The sequence below is a fragment of the Tasmannia lanceolata genome, unplaced genomic scaffold (genome assembly GCF_043159265.1).
Source record: "Tasmannia lanceolata isolate RefF3 unplaced genomic scaffold, GAP_Taslan_0.1 ptg000024l, whole genome shotgun sequence".
Classification (NCBI taxonomy): Eukaryota; Viridiplantae; Streptophyta; class Magnoliopsida; order Canellales; family Winteraceae; genus Tasmannia; species Tasmannia lanceolata.
In genome coordinates, this window is record NW_027518701.1 from 13,527,198 (window position 1) to 13,550,482 (window position 23,285).

Genomic DNA, 23,285 nt, shown 5'->3' on the forward strand with positions numbered 1-23,285 from the left:
CTGCTGTTGTTGTTACTTAGAGGTAATATCCCTCTAAATTAACCATATTCATATCATATGATCATATCCCTATAAATTTCAAGCAGAAATGCTTTTCTTGCAATCCAAACATGCCCAAAAAGGAGTGGCAATATCAACTACCTGTCTAAAATTCAACTGATTTTGCTGCTGATGTTGCTGCTGAAACTGTTGATGCTGAATCGAATCAAACCCTAAATGTGGGGCCGATACCGCCGAAGATGAAGATGACGGCGAAGCCGACGAAGATGAAGATGACCGGCCGGGCGGTGCCGTTGCCGGATTCCGGCCATGTCCGGCACTCCCAGATTGCATGAAAAAAGACCCCAAAAATAAACAACAAAAATACAAAAACCCAAAACCCTAAAAACCGCTTTTCAAAAACCCGCTTTTAAAAACCGCTCTTCTCACATTCAACCGTCTTTTTCTGCCCGATCCCTCTCCGTCCCCAAATTTTCGCTGCATAAAAACTAGGGTTAGGGTTTTAAAACGGTTTTTGGCCAATATTTCTATCAATACTCGACCGTTATTCGAATTTGGACAGCCAAATTGCAGATCGAGAGGCACTTTTTCTCCTGAGAGCCCCGATCTTGCTGTAATCAGAAAATATTTAAGCGGCCGAGGATTTTCTTTTCAGTCAGGGTCCAACCTTTGGGCTTTTTTCACCTTTTTTTTTCTTTTTTTATCATTCAGCCCGATAAACCGCCTTTTAAACGAACCCTAGGGTTTGCTCCGTTAACCGCGGTTAGAAATACCAGATTTGCGGAGTCCGAGGTTACAAAATACTCTCGAGTTTGAATGAAATTACGGAAGTGACACTGAGCTTTTTTATTTTCTCGATTTACCTCTTTCTCCCGGCGAGAGACGTGTTGCAAAATTGCATTCGAATGTTTTAGAGAGGAAAAGACTAAAATAACCTTACATTGAAGATGAAGAAGAAGATTAGGGTTGCGACTTGGGCTGGGCTTAACCCGAACACAAATGCGTCCGACCCAATTTTGGCTGGGGTTGGGTTACATTCCGTCGGACTGGATTGGGTTAGGGTTGGAAAAATTCCAACTCGATTTAATTTCAGGTAGGGTTAGGGTTGATGCCTTGGGCAACCCGACCTTGACTTGAATCCGACCCCTCTCCTTAAGTTTGTTGTGATTTTATTGTAATTTCAAAAATCTTCCGGTCACCAACTTTTATGTAGTTTTTTTTTTTCTTTTTGCCCCTAACCCGGCTCAAACCCAACCCTATAACTCAATTAGAAGAATTAGGTTAGACGAGTTAGGCTACGGTTGAGAGATTTAGAGGTAGGTTGACTTAGGGTTGACCTACCTCGACTCGAGGCTAGGGTTGGGGTTGAGGTAATGCTACCTCGGGTTGGACTAGGGTTGGCCTCAAGCTGACCTATCACCATATGAAGATCATTGATTGAATAATGGGGCAACTAGATGAACAGTCGAGATCATACTAATTCAATATAGATTAATCTCGCATCACACAAATGTCATTATAATACAAATGTATTACATGGTATTACTCCCTATAATCAATCATTTTCAAAAATTTGCTGTCCACCGGAGATTGAATTTTTCGGATGACGATGAAATTTTCCAGCAAACTTTGGCTAGCACGAAAAGAAGAATCAATCTAATATTAGAAGTTAAAATTATTACGTTGAAGATTACAAAGATGCATTTATAGCAAATTACACAGCCACGCATTCCCGACAAAATCGATGTCAAGAACAATCTCATCTCCAATGCTAATCATGTCATCAAATGGGACATACAAACTATTTTCCATGAACACGAAATCAATTGCGATTATTTTTTAGCACACTTACACTCACTAGAATATAGTGTAATGGGACCCACTTGAATCGATGATCTGAACCATTCATTTATTCGTCCCTGCGTGTATATAAGCCCTAGATAAGTCGTTTCCCAAAAAATTTGGGCCATATGATAGGTTGATGTTCAGAAAAGATATCATAAGATAATCCTAACCCTCTTATTTGTGGAGATTTTACTCGGGACCAGCACATTAATTGTTTAGATCTCCCATGGTAAAGCCCCTGTTTTTCATATGAGAAGGGTAATTTAGTCATTTTATAGAAAATCCTAACATGGCAGTACTTGGTCATAAAAGGTTGAGGGTGTATCTGTAATTTTCGCCAAATTAGTCCTCAATTAATTGGCTTTCAACGGGGTTTGACCGGTTGATAGCCGGTTTCTACTTTCCGGTAGCCGGGAAACCGCTAATCACAATGTTTTGTCGTTTTGTACTAACTCCCCATTGAGTGCTGATTTTTTTATTTTCCTTTTTAAATGGATTTCCAGCTGTAAAAATCCGCTAATTAAGGTCTGGAGTTTCTATTTGAGAAAATACCCCTACTGTTTTCTCTAAACTACAAAAATACCCTTGACTCAAAAGATTCTTTCCCTACTCTTCTTCGGTCATGAAATACGGATTACAATAATAACCTTCTAGAAAAGTGATCGAAGCAGATCCTACATACTAAAGTCTAAACGACAATACGATAAAAAGGATAGGGTTTTTTTGTAAATTACTATACGGAATAAAGACCTATTAGGTTGAGACACGTTCATGCTCCTAACTTAAATGCCCATTGCGTGAGGAAAGTGACCTACCTACCTTTTCTACTTCGCAGGAATACGAAAAAACCCCATTTAAAAATAAAACTACGAAAATGCCCCTATCCTCTTGTCTTTTTATGATACGCTGAAAATTGCCATATGTGACGGAGATTAATAACGGTCACGCATGGTTTTGATTTCACGCTACCTTAATCATCCAGATGATCCTGACCGTCCGATCAATGGATAGGGGAAATGGTATATTCGACCCTTTTTCTTCCTTGGTCCTCCCCCTGCAGCATAAAAGAGGAGTCATAAATGCAATGGAGAGAGCTGGCTCAGTGAAGAAAATGGGGTGAATATATCCTTCATATATAGTTTTGGTCCAAACCCGTCACCCGTGCAAAAAAATAAATTGTTTTACGCCCGGTGAAAAATGAGTGTAAATTTTGTTTTACTGCCATTTCTCTGGGGATAAGTGGAGTAAAATTTGTAATACTACTCATATTATGTCGAATCAAATGAAACGGAGGCATAATGGATATTCAAAATGCATAACAATCAAGTTTTCCCATTCATTCAAGTTTCGATTTATTCAATATTCTAAGCAAACTAGACTTATAGTTATCATTAAAATCTACTTAATATCTTAAGCCTATCGGGGGTGTTCTATATGGGGATAGCAAGTTAGGGTTTTATCTTCGTCCTCCGTTTGCATCAAGAACAGTCACTACTATATACTATACAAACAGTGTAGCCAATGTCTGGGACAATTTATCCAAGAATTTTTATAGCTTGGAGAATATCCCATTTACTTTCAATAAACGGGGAGGCATGTTTTTACCCCTTTTTCTAGCTATCGGCCTTGGTATTGTTCTTTTGGCCTTTTTTTTTTTTTACCTCGATTAGTCCCAAGTGAATGAGATAGAAGGTATATTTGACTGTGTTGGTGCCGAAATCCACTGGAGCCGGAGGAACAGGGATTAGTCCCAAGTGAATGAGATAGAAGGTATATTTGACTGTGTTGGTGCCGAAATCCACTGGAGCCGGAGGAACAGGGATTGTGCTTCGTGCTTGTCCTGCGCTCAAAGAACACAACGTTAGAATTGGTATTGTTCTTTCGGCGGTATTGTTCATTTGGCCTCTTTTTTCATGAATAACATTTTTTGGGGGCCAATACACCAACCTTGGGTCCCACACCGCACATGTGTGCAATCCCCATGAGTTGATGTATATAGTCTGAAAAATGAAATATCTTCCCCTTTTCTTCCTTGGGCCATCCCCTTAAGGGTAAAAGAGTAGTTGTAAATACATTAGCTAGAGGGAGCTCAGGGTTGAAAAGGTGGCGGACATATCATTTGCCATATAGTTTTGGTCCCATCACCATACGAACACAAAAATCAACCTTTTGTATCAGCAAATCCAATCATGCTATGTTTCTTTTAATCTTAAGTGTGCGTGAACAAATTTTAGACCCATTTTAAGTAAAATGGGTGTAAAATTTATTTTACGCCCATATCTAAGTGGAAATGGGCATAAATTTTATATTACGCTCATTGTATGTTGAATCAGAGCCTTAATGTAAATTCAAAATGCATGACAATCAAGTTTTCCCATTCATTTGAGTTTCAATTTATCCAATATATTCTAAGCAACCCCTATTCATAGTATAGATGGTAGACACAGGGGCGGAGCTACATGTAGCATAAGGGGGCAACTGCCCTCTTGAGTTTGGGCCAAACTCCTTAATAGGCCCAGCTCAATTGGGCCCACCTTTATGTGCCCTCTTATGTATAAATCCTGGCTCCGCCACTAAGTAGACACGCACTGAATAAAATATACTTTACATCTTAACCCAACTGGGGTGTCCTATATGGGAATAGCAAGTTGGGGTTTTATTGTATCTTTGGATAGACTTGCTATTCTCCGTTTGCTTCAACAACAGCCCCTAGAGTATTTTATTCAAGCAGTGTAGCCAATCCTGGGACAATTTCTCCGAGGATTTCTATCGCTTGGAGAACATCTTCATTTACTTTCATTAAAAGGGGAGCATATTTTTACCATTTTTTCTGCTCATCGACCTTGGTATTGTAGTACTGCCTTTAGGAGCCCACTACATCAGAAATACAGAAGCTTCTATTACATAATCTAACACTTTGTGATCAAATTCTTACATAACTAGATGGTGTAGGAGAATCTAAGTGGTGGGCCACGTGATCTAGACTGGATAAGTGCCTCAGTAGTCACATTGATGAATAACCCTATACGAACTAGATTTGATTTTGACATGGTTAAATAGGTCACAAAGTGATCTTGATGATGGGACCCACATAACTTAAATTTAATGGTTGAAATCGCACCCAAATGATATGATCCCATTGGAAAATGCAAATCATTCTAATATGTGTAGCACAACTTGTTGAAAATGTGTAGGATGAAATCAAACCTCCAGGCCACCTCGATTGGAAGATCCCATTTAGGTTATGGTTCAAACCATGTTGACAGTTATTACCCAAATTTGATGGATGCGACATGATATGTTCTTTGTTTATAGAATTTCAAGGGATTAAGCACCAATTATGTCCAACACAAAGGTCAGTATTAACTTCATAATTATAATCAGTGATATTTTTAGGGAAGGGACATATCTGCCCCTTTTTTAACTTGGGACAACCACCTCTGGTGTATCTATGACTGGAGAGGGGCTGATTTACTTCATGTGGGACTGATTCAACAGGCTTGATTGCCACGTACGCTGCAGTTGGCTGCCCCATGTAAAGAAAAGAGTTGAATTTATCATTTCCCTATTTTTATTATGATTAATTAAGCATGCATGCTAGATATGTTCTACGATATTTTTAGTCTTAGAGCTTGAATTTTGTTCCAAAATTCCTTTAAAATAGTTATGAAAGCTATTCTAATAGCTATGAAGATTTGTGAACAAGACTCATAGTTAATAAAACTAGATTTCTATCTTATGTGTAATAATCTAATCTAAGAAATTCAATAATAAAGGAAAATGAAAAAAATGAAAAAAGAAAAAGAAAGAAGGAACTCACTTTGGAGGCTTTGAACTGGAATGAATCGTCCTTCTAGAATTAAGGAAGGAAGCTCCAAGACTACACCTCTTCTTTGTAAAAATAATAACCCTTTTGACTCAGGTAATCTCTCACCAAATTTTCTAATCTTCTTGCTCAAAGGAGATTGTCTCTTTATATGCACCATAAGATCCAATAATGCATGTCATAGAAGGGTAGACACCCCATTTTGACCTAGCTCTAAAGTCCTGGAGTAGTGTTGAAATCCCAAAATCTTAAAAATTCCTGAGAAATTGAACATAAATGTGAAGAAAATTCGAATTTCACTAGCTTCTTAAATTCATTAGTGAATACAAAATTCCTGAGAGTTTGGTCTTATTCTTAAGAGTACCTCTGCAAAATTTCATGCAATTTGGGTAAAAATTGCCAAATAAGACAAGCGGAGTTTGTGCTAGTATTACAATTCTTGCCCAAAGTAGGAGAGTGAATTATCCCAAAGAGTTGTATAAGACGGAAAAAAAAGCATATGATGGTTTTCTTTTTTTGCTTACCCCTCTCCTTGCTTAAGACCCCCCTTTTTGTTTACGAAATACTATAAATACACCAAAGGGGGGCTGTCCGGAGGTAGAAAAGGGGGGGGGGGGGGAGAGAGAGAGAATATGAGCATTTGCTTATAAAGGAAGCAAAGGAGCTCGTGTAAAAGGGGGGAGAGATTTTCGTTGGAAAATTTCAGAGAGAGTGGCCGGAGACTTCATCTTCTCCGGCCAGTCCTTTGCCTTTAGGATCCTACCGACATTTCCCTTTTTCCGATCCAAATTTCACTTTCACTGTCTATTTCTTTTTTTGTTTGTTTTCCTTGCTATCTCTACCCTTCACCCTAGATCCACTTCACCTTATTCTAGATCTAGGAACCTTAGATCTAACACCATTAATTCCGGCAATCCCGTCGGAATTAGCCCAAACTTCAGATCTTAACTCCCAAACCCTAGATTAGTTTCATCCCTAAACAAGAAACCCTAGATCTATTGTTTTCCCAACCTCTCAAATTTTAGATCTACCAATTCCAAGCTTAGATCCCAGCACCTTGGACGTGAATTCTGATTAATTATTTCATCATCAGCCTTGCCGGCATCAGCTCTTGTTCGTCGGTCATTTCGTCTTCATTGATTTTCGTCATCAGCATATCCAGGTGTCATTTCCATTTAAAAACTAGTATATTGGTGTAGACACCCCATTTTGCCCGAACCCTAAACATTAAGTTTGAATAAAATTCCCAAAGTTTAATAGGACCCTAAAGTCAATCGTCAAATCCCGAAGTTGAGTCGAAGTCCCGAAGTCTAATAATTTCCCGAAGGAGTAGTCCCTAAATGCTAAGAAAATCTGAAATTTTGGTATCCTGTTGTGTTCATGGAGAGGTACAAAGTTCCCGGAATATGGCAACTGTTCCAAGCAGAATGCTTGCAAATTTTCAGCAAAATGGGAGAAGAACTACCAAACATAATAAGATACAAGCCATTGAACCATTAAGTCAAGGAATAAATGGGAACACATGTCCTAGTAATTTATACACAACAAGAAATGGAACCCGAAGAAAATTTCAAGGATCATAAATGGAGGTAAAAGAAAACTAACCTGATGGCCTTATAAAATCTGAAGTATGTGCACTGTTCATGCACAAGACTAAATGTCTACTCTTTATTCTTTTTATAAACAGAAAACAGGGACAAGGAAAATACTTTTCTTTATACCAAAACCAAAATCATGATGATATCATTGTAAATACGAATGAGAAAACCATGCACTAACATAAGCCTATGTCCCACTTTAAATTAGCACAGTTTAGGTGATATTAAACACTCGGATTCTACACAGGAAAACAGATATGAAACTGTACAGGCACATGAACTGTGCAAGTATTACTCAATCTCAAGCATATCATTATCCAGAAATCACTGAAGTAACCTCAAATCAACTTGTAGCCATGACACATTTCAAAGAAGAATCAAATTTTTAACTATTCTACAACTACAACATGTAGGAATCTACAGCTATTATGACTTGGAGAACATCAAAACTGATCTAAAAACCTGATAAATAGTTAATCACTTGCAGAATTCACAAGCATTTTTAGCAAATCTTTCAATTTAACCATCATCTTAGCCAAAATAAATAAAGCATACTCCGTAACATTATACCTTCTCAATAGAAGCACATATAAATCTACCACATCAAAGTACAGAGCAAAGGAACACAAACTAGAATAAGCTAACTTTGGAAAATACAATTCCAACTACTGTAAAGACATATGGGTCTACGGACTTACCTTATGTTAATGACATCTGACATATGCGAAATATGAAAAATTACATCCATCATTTGAGCATACATCATTTTTAGGAGAAAACCTAGTAGTATTAAATCTATCAATCACAAGACCTCTGTTCTAATGCTACATCTTCTCCGGAACTTTAATCAATGAAAACATTTGCACTATTAGGTGGCCCAGCAGATAGGACTGCAATATTTGGTAATCAAATATGGCAAACCTGCACCATTTGATAAACAAATAAAATGGGCTTACATTGTTTGATGATCCAACAGAGTAATTCCACACTATTTGACGACCCAACAGATGGACCTGAACTGTATAGTGACTCAACAAAACAGGGATAAACCCATTTCAAAGGATTGGCCTTATAACAAAACCCAATTCAAAGAATAGTCACTCGCCACTATCTAATTCTTCTCATGGCATATCTATTAAAACCAAAATCAAAGCAAGCGAACCGACCAATGATCGCAAGCCTAATGCAAATTAGCATAGAGAATATGAATTATTCAAAAGGCTAAGCAAATCCGCCAATCAATTCACTCTCATCATACAGAGATAATGAAGAATATCGATGAAATCAGATGACTCATATGCCTATGACATAAGGCAGAATTATCATCTAATTTCCATCTTCAAATCAACACAAATAATCTCGTAATCTATTCACTATGGAAATTGAAATTCATATCAAATCTAATGAAGAAATTGGCATCAAACCCATGAATGAATGCTATACTATCAGCAAACAAAGTAAACAGTTACACACAACTCGGCAATAGAGAAGAGAATTAGGAATATTACATGAGCTTGTCGAATGTAAAAACCAACAAAGAAATGACCGGAGAACAACTGCGATACCAATGAGACTAATGATCGGATAAGATGGTGTTGAGTAGAGAAGATGAGATGATGGTAGAGCTCAGATTCCAGTGGCTGAAGGAGAGCCCAATGGGGTTTGCTGATGTGAAGATGCTGGTTAAGAAAGAGGTTTAAGTGGTGAGGTAAGTGTTCGGAGATGGTGATGGTGGAGGTGGGTTGCAGAGATGGTGATAGGGATTGGTGGTAGAGGTGGGGTAAATGAAGAGGGGGAAATGGTTGTTGTGGTGTGGAGAAGAAGGTTAAAGGTGGTGGTTAATGGTGGTTGATGTGGGTTTGTAGGGAAGAAGATGAAAGGGGTTTGGGCAATAGAGGATGGTCCGATTGAGGGGTAAAAACAGGGGCTTGATGGTGGTGATGAGAATGGCTGACGGAAATTATGATGGTGGCTGGGATGATGGATTTGAAGAATCCGGTGGGGAGTGGTCGGAGAAGAGGGGATGGTGGCCGGATTCTATAGAGATGAAAATGGGAGTTAGTTTTGGAGATGAGGGGCAGAGATGGAGGTGGTGATGGTGGTTCGGCCAAATAGAGGTCGGGGTAGGGTCGGATTTGATGGAGGTGGTCGTCGGATTTTCGGGGTGAGGATGGAATGACCAGAGGTGGGCGAGATTGAAGATGGTGGTTGGATCTCTGGCGGGACCGCTGGAGAAGATGACCGGAGATGGGGACGGTGTAGATGATTGGAAATGGGTCTGAATGAAAGGAGGTGAGATGGGCTTGGGGTTTTAATAGAGTAGGGTCTATAGATATGGGTTTGGGGCTAATAGAAAATTAGATGGGTTTGATGGGAAGGAGATGGTCGGATTCCGGCAAGATGGCCGGAATCAATGGAGGTGGGTTGCAGAGATGGGAATGAATTTTGGAGGTTGGCCGGAGCTCCGGCAATCCGGTGGGGAATGAGGCCGCAGAAGGGGGTTCTCCTCTTCTTCTTCTTCTTCTTGCTCTCTCTCACTCTCTCTCTCTCTGTAATTTTTTTACGAAAATCAGCCGCTCGCCGAACCCTATTTTGTTGGGTTTTGTATAAAGGGAAATGATATATTTGACCCCCCTCCTCTCTACTTAGACAGCCCACCTCTGGTGTAATTTTCGACCATTCTTATCCTACAAGGGGTGGCCTAAGTAGAAAATGGAAATGATATATTCGCACCCTCTATCCTTACTTAGACAGCACCCCTCTTAGTGTACTAGTAAAAGTGCACGTTCGTTGCAACGTGCTAGTACCGAGAGAACGAATGGAGAAGTTTGTCATTAAAAAGAAGCAAACAATCTTTGTCTATAAGATGAACACTGGAAGTTGAAGAACCATAATCAAGAAACAATATCTTACAAAATGGAGGTAATGAAATTAGAGCAATGATAGATACAAGGGAGCCCTTGCATAAAGAGCATCAAAAGGGCTCTTGATTGGATCCATGTCATTTTCAGTTACATTTTAAAATCGGTTGAAACAGTAAAATCATTTACATTTGATGACATGGATCCAATCAAGAGCCCTTTTTTGGCTCTTTATGCAAGGGCTCCCTTGTATCTATCATTCCTCATGAAATTATAATGTGTAAAGACCAACAAAAAGGAGAAAATCTGATTTGAATATTCTCTACCTTTCATGCATCTCTAAATCAAAAGTGAATCCGAGCTTCATTTTTTCGGAAAAATTTTCTTCTCTCTGCAAGAGCGTCACCTCAACCATTTATTAAGGCTCATTCCTTGGAGTCCACCTTTTCTCCTCATACCTGAAAATTCCACATTTATTAGTTAATATGTAGTTACAAACTGTGTTCTTACACCTCTACTCGTCTAATAAGGCAAACGCATCAAAGAAACATTGAGGCTCATAAAACAGAGTTTTAAGGAAAATGATCGCCCTAAAGAACCTACTTGGCACGGATGAAGTTTTCAATCCCAACTCTGTCATATTTTGGAGGCAGTTCTGCTTCCCAGTAGATATTAGACTTCTCATTTCCCATTGCTGAATGCAGTCCAAAACAAAAATGAATTAGCTTGGTGTTCATAACATAACACCAGCTGATTGGCATGAATTAGAAATCTCAAAAGCCTGATAAATGATCCATATATTTACTTTGAATAAATGCAACCTGCTCCGGAAGCCATGTATCTAGTATCGCAGATCGTACTTGCAGTCATTTATCCAGTACTTAATCATCAGCTGGAGTAGAAGATGGACAAAATCTGGTATTCTATGTGAAGCCTATACAAATAATGCATACACTATGCAGGTACTACAAATTTATTCCAACTACTATAAGAACCTTGGTAAAATGGCGTTGAGTGTCAGTTCACTGTCTTATCCTGCACATAACAACTATTATTAGTTCTCATAAATTAATAAAAAGCACGCACAACCTGCTTTTTAAATTTCAAACCAGCTTGAAGCAAGAAGTCTCAAACAACCCATGGTGAATATTTTTATTCTTGGGTCATTTTAGATAGTTCGATTCATCTCATCTGATGGCCATGATCTGGAATCCAAGGTGGTCCATCTGAAATTTTGATTTATTCTATAGGTCAAATACAGATTTGAATTTTTCATAGAGACATTGAATGGCATATCTCTCTAGACAGATCTTAGTTAAATTATATCACTACAATTTTGAGATTTTTCATCTGTTTAAAACAACATTCATGGCTTCTCAGAGCATTTTGGGAACTGTAATAACATTTGACAGCTTTTTAAATAACAAAGGACATGATGAGTTAGTGTATTATCAAAGCATGGTAGTGCCAATATCAGCAGCCTAGCATTGTTGTGCCAATAAAATGAAAATGAGAATAAAACCAAAAGAAGGAAAACTTCACAAATGCAGGAAAACATATGCAGGAAAAGAACAAAAGGTAGAAAATCTAGTACCAAATCTGGGAGGAAGTTTAATCTTTCCTTTATTCTTTCTTTACATTTGATCAGGAATGTCAATTTACTCAAACCTATGACTCCCACTTGCATGTTGATCTTTGGACTGATATGTGGTTTCAAGTCAACCCACTACAAAGAGAGTTCATTCAATGTCTCACAAGGCATTTCATTCTTTCATGGAGGGTCGAGAGTGGTTCCTATTGTTGGTAATTTTTGTAAATGGAGAAGTTAGTCCAATAAGATAGGCTCTATCAAATTTTGGTAAGCATAGCTCTTCACCATGTCTTTTTTGTAACAGAATACTCAATTCATATGCACATTTTAAATGAGTGCTGGACTGAAAATGAACTAACACAAGAAAGCTGAATTGAACTAATACTCGCACCTTAAAAAAAGACAACGTGGAACCACAACAAAGAAAGAAAAAGGGGATAACCGTAATAAGGTAGTTTCTTATATGAAGCTAACTGTGGTACATTTTTTTTTTTCATCTCATCCAATCCACTTGTTCAAGGAGCAGAACTGTTATCAATCAAAAACCATATCATTTTGTTGATTTCCTCAAGAAATGGCCCATCCAAGGTCTAAGACCCTTCAACATAGCTTACTGATCTACAAAACAATTTGCTCTGTTCCCTCTTCTTATCTTTCTTTATTGGTCAATAAAAGGCATATCAAAACCTAATACAACTTAAAAAGGTTATACTGAACCATCTAAAACAGAGCACAAATCCGGCAGGATAATTGAGTCATGTGCACATGAGGGAACAAGCATTAAAAAATTAAAAATTAAAAGTTAAAATGCCATCAACAAAGCACTCCAGCAAAATTTGTGTAAATTTAGAGACTTTAACCCTGACATGAGGACTTGCTAATTTTCAATCAGCAATCAATCTATATGGTCTCTCATTGGAATGGTCCAACATTTAGAAGGCGGGCCACTAACTACTCACCCTCATATTCACAAAGGGAACAGGCCATAACCAAAATTTTAAATAAAACAGTAGACCAAATGACATCTGGTAAGTAAGATCAAGACTGAACCAATACATCTATACGAATTAGTGGTACCTAGCATTACAAGTTAGGACCGAACTGTCATATGGAATGGCAACAGGGTAACAATGTATGGAAAGACTTCCAATTATTTACTTCCCAATAACTCAACAATATAATCAATTAAAAAGAAAATCACTTATCAGCCGCAATACCCATTTCAAAAATACACGTATACTTCAATTGTAACAAATTACAAAACAGAAAGAAAGAACAAAATGTTCAAAACATCGCGGATAGATCAAAGAAAAAGAACACAACTCTATAATCAAAACTGAAATAAACATTGGTCCATCTGATTTATTCCGTAGGTCAAATACAGATTTGAATTTTTCATAGAGATATTGAATGGCATATCTCTCTAGACAGATCTTAGTTAAATTATATCACCACAATTTTGAGATTTTTCATCTATTTAAAACAATATTCATGGCTTCTCAGAGAATTTCAAAATACCATTTCTAGAGAGAAGGACAGATTTGCAGCGACAGGTGGTGACATTTTGACAATACGTGGTCTCGTTTGACGAACAGGTGTTGGAAGATGAAGGCAGTGATTAGGCGTGGAGAGAAGAGAAGCGTTGATTGGTAGAAAGAAACGGTGACTTACGCTTGTGCAGGGATATTTAGAAGTGAAAAGACCAAAAGAGACGGGTAGAATAGGAATTGAAATGTTGAAAATGACCCTGGAAAAAGAACACAAGAGGAAGATTTAGCAACATAGGGGTATGGAATTATAGCAAAAGTTCGTTGACGAATAATCCTGTAAACATTAAACAAATACCGGATGGGCAGTTGGCTTGGGAAGATTCAGAAGGTGGCTACATTCATAGGATGTGACCGCAACAATCCTAAAACCCTCTACATTGGGCAAGAAAACCCTATCAAAGTATAATGCAAGCAATCTTGTTCTGAGTTCATCGTCTATGATTGCTTCTTCTTTCCATTCAGTAAGTCTTGGGTCAAACTTTAGACACTCGGCTGCTGTTTTTTTTTCTGAATGGTAAATGAACTTGGCTTTTAGATAGTTGGAAGTGGTTTCACATCTTCAATAGAGATTTTTACGTGTCGTCCAACAATCTAAGTCACTTGGAAAGGCCATAATCATATTAGAGAATACTAATAAACATAGTGCTGACACCATAAGCTTATTAATCAACCAAAGTATTTTTCTCGAATAACACTGTAGGTATCATCTTGGGACAACAGAACTAATCACAAGCACTATCACTGCAACAGAAGACTGGAATTCAATGGTTTATATGAATACTGTCCAAGATTTTTTCAGAAGATTGCTAACTTCTCGAATCACACTGTAGGTATCATTTCGCAACAGACCAGCCGCGACTGTGAAATGCCCTTTGAGATGGACCCTAGCAAATCCCATAATCTAAATGTAACAATAAATTATAGGGAATTGCGACCGCGAAATGCCCTTTGCGATGGACCCTAGCAAATCCCATAATCTAAATGTAACAATAAATTATAGGGAATGACCCTAGCAAATCCCATAATCTAAATGTAACAATAAATTATAGGGAATTGCTAGGTTGGTCTCCATTCACGAGGTAGCTAGTCTGACATGCGACATATTAAGATTTTTTATCTTATAAATATCTATTGAGATCTCTCCAGCGTCCATTAGGATTTCATTTTGTGTACAAAAAACAATTTCCATGACAAAATAACATAAACAGGTAGTAAAACTTCAGCACGAATAAAAAACTTCTACATAAATAAACAAAAGACAAGAAATACTTGCAATAACATAAACATGTAGTAAAAATTCTGCATGAGTAAATAAAAAATAAGAAATACTTACATTTACAAATTCGATTAAAGCAACACAAGTGGAATGTTGAGCCTCCAAGCAGTCTCAAGCACTAAACGTACATCATATAGCTTCGTTAGTCTTTCCTTTCTGAAAGCAGCATAAACAGATCGTGAGAAACCAAATATGAAGTTCGTTACAATAGCAGCCACCAACCTCCCCACTCCACATACTGTTTCAAAGAAGAGTAAAATCTGCTTGAGAAGCCTTACACTGAATGAACAAATAAATTAGAAACCAGTTTGGCGTCCGTTTCCAAGACCAATTCAAAGCATTACATATAATTTTAAATCTACCTTTTCGTCAATATATCTCAACTCTACTCAACAAAGCCTTTGTCCCAAGCTAATTGGGGTCGGCTAAATGAATCCTTTAGAAAAAAAATTTTCATGAAGAGGGTAAAAGGGATCTACCCGTTTTATAATGGCACCTTTTTGTCAATATTTGTACAATAAATAGTTCTCGCAGACATCTCACATTCATTTCCAGACTATAGACCACAATGTCCCTTAGCCACAAACTTTCAAGAAAGAAATTATGGTACATCAGGAGTAAGGTACTCATTAGTGATGCAAGGTAACTTGCAAGGAGATGTCGATGCGAATGTGGAAGTACAAGTCAAAGCCAAAAAGGCAACATGTGATCCAATACGGGCTGATATAGGGCACTATGAGCTGAATTCTGCTATTATAATTCTGCAAACACAACTCTTTCACAGTCATCGTCACACAAGACACCTTTAACTTGAGATAAACAGCCACACGATAATATCCGGAATAGTGTTGACTTTTAAAATTTAAGCTAATTCATCCAGTAATTGAGAGAACAATGGAGTAGTATCTCGAGTAGAAAATCCCATTCAATAGTAACTATCTTGCCATAGGGACTGTTCATGGTTCTAGACAACATTTAACTCACATTGGGATTAGATAGGCTTGTGATGGAAAACCCAAATAATTTAGCAATTAACAATCCATGAGCTATGTTGGCATGAATTAGCAAGCTTTCTGCCCCTGTTACGGAGACTTAAAACACTAATTGAAAAAACAAAGCTTCTAGGCTTCAATGAAACAAATTTCAAATTTGTTTGTGCACTCTAACCAGAGAACCCCAATTTCTGCATATGTTTGGTCACTCTAAATGAAACTTCAAAGATGCATGCCTGCTCAATTTATTGGTATGTAGGTCCCAGAGGATTCCATTGCAATTCTAAATTACACAAAGGCATCTACTTGGAAAGGAAGCAATAAAGACATGCTCAGGCACATTCAATGGAATTCCATTTAAAGTTTCAAATCCACTCACATATAGTTAGAATTTAACATTTGCACCACAATATTAAAATTAGTAATGTATAAGAGGGCCAGATTTATGAGAAACTGTGCTTTAGGCTCTTAGATAGGACCTCTAATATAACTGATATTTTCACAAGCAGTTGATGAGGATCTAACTGAGGCTACCTCGGAGGATTAGTTGGAGATCCAAGTCGGGGAGAAAATCTCAAACGATAGCGGACTGGACTCAGTTTGCAGAGATTTTTAAGCTTGCAAACCGAGACTACAATTCTGTCTTGTTTACTTGATTCAAGCAATTCTTAAACAATTTTTTAAATTGCTATATTCTAATGTAATCAATGAACAGAGGTTAAACCTACTTACATATCATGAAGATCATAGATCTTTCAGAAAAAACATGCAAGGAATAGAGGATGCAAAGCATTATTGAAATAACTTGAAACCTTGATTTAAACCAGGGGATTAAGTAGGAAAAATGAAATTACGCTTCAAAACAAAGCTTTGAAATTCCTCCATTCCAACCAAAAATAACAAGTAAGGAAGTCTTCTTGCAAAACCCCAAGTCGCCCAAACCCAAATCCATTTCATAAAAAACTAAGCTAACAAGGAAATAAAAGGGGTTTTATATGTGTTAGCCCTAATACAAGGAAAATAATATATTATAGCGAGCTCTTATAGAATTTTCTAAGAGCAGGGAAGCGAGAAATGAAGCAATGCTCCTTTGTCCACAACTGAAATCTCTATACATGTTTACCCTTAAGATAGATAGATTGGTTAGAGGGCTATTTACTCATTTGTTAATGAGGAACTTCTCTAGGAATGTCTTAAAGATGAAGCTAGACAAGGTCTTGCTTAGGAATTTATATCATCCTTGGAGCTTTCCAAATGAATCATCATCCGAGCAATTTAAATTAATCAAATCATCATACCTTGATGATAAGAGAAACTATTTGTATAATATTTTTTAAGTTTACCATGACATATTTCCATCTATTCATAATTAACTTGCGACTTCAATATCTTTCATTGTTAAATAATAAAAAGCAACTTAAACAAAAAGAGCTAAATATACTTTTTTCTCCAAGTTTCTTTATAACCAATAACAAGATAATTAAAAACACCTTAAACAAAAAGAGCTAAATATACTTTTTCTCCAAGTTTCTTTATAACCAATAACAAGATAATTAAAAACACCTTAAACAAAAACAACAAAATATTCTTTCTCCAAGTTTCTTTATGACCAAAACAAGTATGTCCAACTAAGAATACCAAGTGGAAACATGGGTCATATCACTCCTAAAACTTCCAATGCAAAAAGTTCTTCTAAACATGTGGATAATAGTCAAAGAAAAGAAAGGACTGCAAATAGCTACCTCTCTTTGCTCCTCAAACATGAACGATCTTGTCAAATCTTGCAGCACCTTTAATACATCATTGAAGTTCTCCTTTCCATTACAGCCTCAATCATACACCTTGAAGATCACTGAATGACATACATAATTAGAATGGTTAGTATTAACACGAACAAGATACAACAATGCATAAATACCATATCTGTGATCAAAAGACTAACATGCAAACCCACTTGTCCATTAGCTCCTCAAACAAAGAATTGTCGAGCAGCTGTGTAGTGTCGAATGCACCTGTATCAGAGAGAAACTCTTAAAAAATCATTAACAAAAAATAAAGATTTTTTTTACATACCCAAATAAACTTGTTTTCCAGAAATCGTGTAAGAACAATGATTGGTGGTGGGCAGTAGAACCTTTCACCGATTGATTGGCAGAAGACGAAAGCAAAGAGTGAAGGGCTTTGTTGGTCGGCAAAGAAAAGAAAAAGTAGTAAAAAAGGGCCCGTTTGGATGAAGAGGATTTTGATTTGGATTTCTCACATTTGCAGCACTTTTTGTGCTGTGATTTGGATCCGGATAAAATCCTTTGATTTCCAAATCAGCGATGACAGTGAAAAAAATCAGATTTCCAAATATGCTGTGGAAATAAGTAATTGGAAATCCACAGATCTGACAATTTCCTTCACACTCTTTGCTCCTAAACCCCTCTCTTCCAGTAGGAAGTACCCCCTTCCCTCTCTATCTCCCTCAACATGAGCTGGCGGATCTATTCACTTTGGATCTATTCATTTTGTATTCAAAACTCAATTCCAAATCCAAATACAAAATATTAGGTATCCAAACGGGCCCTTAATGTTTTCTCTATTTACAAATGATGATGTGCACGTAAATTGATTCCCACACACTTGAATTGTGGGAGGTGATATTCCCATACACTTGAATTGATCCAATAATGGCACTAACAGCAAATTTAAAAAGCGTAAAAAAGGTAGTAGATGGTGGAATAGCCCTTCTAAAAATCATAAATGTACATAAATTCTAGTATTTTTCAAAAATACAGTGGCGCCAACACCATAGATCATCTCCATCAGATAATCGTAACCCTCCGATCTATAGAGGTTTCCATAATGTGCAGTCCCATTACGCTAATAGATCAAATAAAGATCAAATAAACCAGTCAACATTCCTAAGCTTCAAAGCACACGCCATTAGACCAAATAAACCAAGCCAACATTGCTTCAACTCAAAACCCATAACCCAATATATCAATTGGGTATGTTCTCCACAGGGTAGTCAGCATGAATTTATTTTATCTTAGAAAAGACCCCCTATCATGTGTTCTTGGATAAAAATAGTAGCCGAACAAAATTAGTAAACAAATTTCAGGACAAATTTTGTGCAAGTAGACCCAGGTTTGAAATTATGCCAATAGATCAAATAAACCAGTCCAACATTCTTAAGCTTCGAAGCTAATCACCCCATAAGACCAGATAAACCAAGCCAAACTTGCTCAATCACAAAACTCATATCCCAATCGATCAAATTGGGTCTCTTCTCTACACGGTAGCAAGCATGAATTTTTTTTCTCCTTGACAAGAATCGCTATCCTTAGTTCTTGGATAAAATATTAGCAGAGCAAAATTAGTGATAGACAAGATAATTTCAGGAAAAAATTGTGCCGGAAGGATATCTAATCAAAGGAACAATTTATGGAAGGATTTACATAACATTCCCAATAAAAAAAGAAACAATACTCATACCAGCTTCTAAGAGCAGAAACTATTCAAAAATATAAATTTATTAAAACTCACTTTGATTGTAATAAACAATAGTAAAAATAAAATAAAAATCGAGACAACAATAGAGAAGGAATAAGGAAAAAATGATAGTGAAGCTTTGTTGCCAGAACATAAATAAAAATATCAATGTCATGAGATAATATGGAAACAACATAATGAAATGACATTTACCACAAGATCTCCAATCAATTTTGACATGATTAGAAAAAAAGGAATGCATTTGCATTTAAAGAAGAGGAAACACTATCAAATTTCTTCCTCACGGTGTCATTGAATTTGTAAAACTGACCAAAATAACCATGAATTCCCAAATGAAGAAGAAAATTATCAAATGACCGAATTTAGTGGGATTGATGAGATTATCTCTCTCATTAAAGGAAAAAAAAGGATCATTCATTCCTTACATTTTTATTCAGAAAATTAAACCCTAAATCTGGGCGGTAGGAATAGAGACATTGTCGATGCTAAAATGCTATAGGAAAGGGGCAAGTGTAATTAGCACCAAAGAGGAGATCAAGATGAAACCCATTCACAAGAAGAAAAAAGTAAGAGAAGGAGAGACAAAATAGAATAAGGAATTTGAAGAGAAGAACGAAAAAAGCCGTTGAAATCGAGAGAGACCTTCAACGTGAGCTACAACCACCGACTCCTCTCTTGTTCGCTGCTGCTGCAATGTGATGGGCTGACCAGAGAGAGAGAGAGAGAAATTTTCCAAATAGGGTTTTGAAAGAATGGGCGGCTAAAATTAAAGGATGCGTATTTAGGCATATACGACATCTGCTCTGTTTTCGGGAGATAGATGGCTGCATTTTTGAATGACGGAAATACCCCTCAGTGATGGGACATAATGGAAAGATTTTAGAACACAAGGGCGAGGAATTAAGTGAAAGGAAGGGGCCCTATCGTTGGTATCAACGTCAAAAGTATGTATTCTTTCTTTGACACGTGAAAGGAGATAGACGACATCTGCGTTGCTCCGTAGAAATGCCATGATGACGAAAATGCCCTGTAGATATGGGACGCAGTAGGAAAATATACAAATGGAAGGGCAAGGAATTTTCGTGAAAGATGGTTGACGAAATTTCGGGTGTATAGGCTTTTAGAATAGTAAGGATTTGTAACCCTTTTTATACTAGCAAGGGGGGTGGTCCAAGTAAAAGAGAAGGGAAAATTTTTTGTGAAAAATATCTTCTCCTCTCTACATGATCTCAGCCCCTTATATTGCCTTTATGAACAAAGGGTTGAGATCAAGACCCTTAAACCTCCTAGGAGGCTTCCAAGGAAATTCATTTCCAACTAATCCTAGCCTTGAACCTTGTTAACCCATGATTAGGCCTAATTGTAACTTGGAAAGGAAGAAAGGAATCTTTCCTAATTACCAAACTGCCCTGCTCCCGAATAATGCACCATCTAATTATGCTACACATTAAACTGCACACCCATATATCTTCCTGGACATCCCACCGCAGTAAATTTGAACTGGCTTTCCAGGCCCAAGGGCACCCCCTTTTCTGGCTAAATCGCCACCATTATTCCTACACTATACTACACTACAAACTTCATCCGTTTACCAGGCAAATCGCAACGGATTCGGACGAAATTTTACGGGGACCTAAATGAGACCCTAACCCATTCTAGGAACAAATTGGGGACACTAAAACACTAGTTTGATAGGGTTTCTATCATAACGACGCTATTAGGGTTCGGTCAAAATGGGGTGTCTACAGTGATGCAGGTGCATCTCGCTCGATCACGAAGATCAACAGTCAAGATCGTCAAAATCTTAATTGGATCGTCCAATACCATCGGATCGGAAAATATAAGAAGGCATCTCGGTCAACGGCCCATGCTGATTACTACTTTTGAAGAATCCTAAAGTAGACTGTATTTTAAGTTTGCGATTTAAGATATTGGCTTGGTCATCCATATCTAGAATTTTTAGGGATTTTGAGTTTGTTTAGGAGTCTTATATGTGGATGAAAATTAGAGAAGACTTAGGAGATATTTTAGGATTTTAAATTGGGCTTTTAACTCTTGAACGCCCAAGGTGAAGAGAAGTTTTAGGGATTGCTTTTATTTCCTAATTTTAGTTAGATTAAGATAGAAGTTCTAGTTTTAGTAGGTGTTTCATACAACAGCCTATAAATTGGCACTCATTTAATCACTTTTCATAATTTTTATTGTAATAAAAATTGAGTTGCCTTCGAGTTGTTGCCTTTCATTGCCGCCAGAAATTGCACAAAATAAAGAGGCATATGCTGCTCTATATTACCACTGATCACCATTGTTCTCTGCCCTTATTTCACCCTTTCAAAATCTCCCATCATCCCTCCAATCCTTCTCCTTAATTGCTGCCCAAAACCTCTTCTTTCCCTTGTCAAAACAGCCACCCATGGCACCCTTTTGTTCATACAGAGAACACCCATATTTCTAGGTTATTTCATCCATAAAATCTACATGTTTAGGCCAAAAAAAACCTCCAACAACCCATCTCTTTGATAGGAATCTTGAATTCCTAAGTTCTTTTGATGGAAGAACTCTAAACCCCAAACCTCTTTTTAATTGGAAAGAGAAGAAAACCCCAAATGTTGCTGGAAAATTTATATTTCCTTATTCTCATTCCATTTGCCCTTTCAATAGAGCTGATTACAACAGAAATGCATAACAACCAAAAACAGAATTACAACAATTAACTGAAAGCCAGCTAATGCTAACCTATACTTTAGTGACACTTGTCACCACTGCTGACCATACAATACAATTGATAGTTTCCCTCCTTCTCTCATCTCCTAACATTCCCGTCCCCTTATCGAACCCTTATCCTCAAGGGTGGAAGTCTGGAAATTTCTCGTTCAAAGCAGCCCATTCTTCCCAAGTAGCATCTTCAGGTACTGCATTAGCCCATTGAACTAACACTTGCGTGACTGCTACATTGCCCTTACGTACTATTCGACGATCTAGTATTGCCACAGGTTCAATCAAAAGTTGGCCTTCAGAACCAACCTCTGGTAAGTTCACAATTGGTACCACCGAATCTCCAATTTTCCTCTTGAGCAATGAAACATGAAAAACGGAATGAATCTTCGAATGAGAAGGTAGTTGGAGTTTGTAAGCTACTGCTCCAATCCGCTGTAAAATTTGAAAAGGACCATAGAAATGGGGAGCCAACTTAAAGTCCCTCCTCAAAGCAAGGGAGGTCTGTTTGTAAGGTTGCAAGCGCAAGTAAACTCAATCTCCTACTTGAAACTCCCTTTCTGTCCTTTTCTTGTCTGCGAAATGCTTCATTCTCTCCCTAACAGTAGCCAAATTATCCTTCAACAATTGTAAAATCACAGCCTGGTGGTGTAAATGATCTTCTACACCAGCGGTAGAAGTTGTAGGAATAGACCCCATGGCTAATTGTTGAGGTTTCTCCCCATACAAGGCTTCGTAGGGAGTCATCTGTATTGCAGAGTGAAATGTTGTATTATACCACCATTCAGCCAAGGTTAACCATTATTTCCATCTTCTAGGACGATCACCAGTCATGCATCTCAAATAATTCTCCAAAAAGCGGTTCAAAACTTCAGTTTGGCCATCACTTTGAGGATGATAAGCTGAACTAAAACACAATTGTACTCCTTGAAGCTTGAACAAACTCTCCCAAAATTGACTTGTGAATACCTTACCCCTGTCACTCACAATAGAAGAAGGTAGCCCGTGTAATTTGAAGATGTTATCAAAGAAAAGTCGAGCTACAGTGGAAGCCGTATAAGGATGAGTTAAAGCTACAAAGTGTGCATACTTAGTTAAGCGATCTACAACCACCATTATGACATCCTTTCCTTCTGACATAGGTAAGCCAGTAATAAAATCCATAGATATATCTGCCCATCTTCTTTGTGGAATTGGTAGAGGTTGCAGCAACCCCTGATAAGCTACTGTTTCACCCTTATTCCGTCGACAAATGTCACATTCCTTGACCCACTCACGAATATTTGTGCTCAAAGTTGGCCAATAAAAGAACTGAGCCACTTTTTTTTATAGTTCCTCTAATCCCTGAGTGTCCTGCTATGCCGGAGCTATGCAGCGACAGGAAAATTTTACTCCGCAATCCCATATTAGACCCAACTACCAACCGTCCTTCATACCTCAACACACCCTCACTCCATTAGTAATGTGGCACAACTTGTGGATCGACAAGGAGCTGTGAAATAATTTCCTGTAGATGAACATCAGTCAAATAGC

The 23,285-nt window shown here is 37.6% G+C and overlaps 2 protein-coding genes and 1 long non-coding RNA gene across 16 annotated transcripts in view; all 3 read right to left on the bottom strand.

Annotated features, from left to right (window-relative positions):
* BRM (transcription regulatory protein SNF2) overlaps positions 1–724 on the bottom strand; it is a 49,008-nt gene extending 48,284 nt beyond the window's left edge. For both annotated transcript variants that reach the window (XM_077367552.1, XM_077367551.1), the window contains exon 1: positions 142–724. In XM_077367552.1, the coding sequence (XP_077223667.1) occupies positions 142–333 (192 nt within the window). In that variant the 5' untranslated portion in view covers positions 334–724. The remainder of the gene's footprint in view (positions 1–141) is intronic.
* A 774-nt stretch (positions 725–1,498) lies between these two features.
* On the bottom strand, positions 1,499–19,816 carry LOC143857246 (uncharacterized). 13 transcript variants are annotated; one of them, XR_013238540.1, is made up of 10 exons: positions 19,680–19,816; positions 17,482–17,551; positions 17,282–17,391; positions 14,605–14,703; positions 10,936–11,165; positions 10,734–10,824; positions 10,457–10,588; positions 5,666–5,929; positions 2,815–2,899; positions 1,605–1,633 (listed from the first exon to the last, which is right to left on the bottom strand). It is a non-coding gene; the product is annotated as an uncharacterized LOC143857246 (long non-coding RNA). The 13 variants fall into 13 exon arrangements; XR_013238541.1 differs by lacking the exon at positions 2,815–2,899 and having other exon boundaries at positions 1,499–1,633; XR_013238545.1 differs by lacking the exon at positions 5,666–5,929 and having other exon boundaries at positions 1,619–1,633.
* A 2,065-nt stretch (positions 19,817–21,881) lies between these two features.
* On the bottom strand, positions 21,882–22,916 carry LOC143857059 (uncharacterized). The gene is made up of 3 exons (XM_077367332.1): positions 22,722–22,916; positions 22,299–22,499; positions 21,882–22,187 (listed from the first exon to the last, which is right to left on the bottom strand). Exons 1-3 carry the CDS (start codon positions 22,914–22,916, stop codon positions 21,882–21,884), a joined length of 702 nt encoding a protein of 233 aa, XP_077223447.1.
* Between the last annotated feature and the right edge of the window lie 369 nt (positions 22,917–23,285).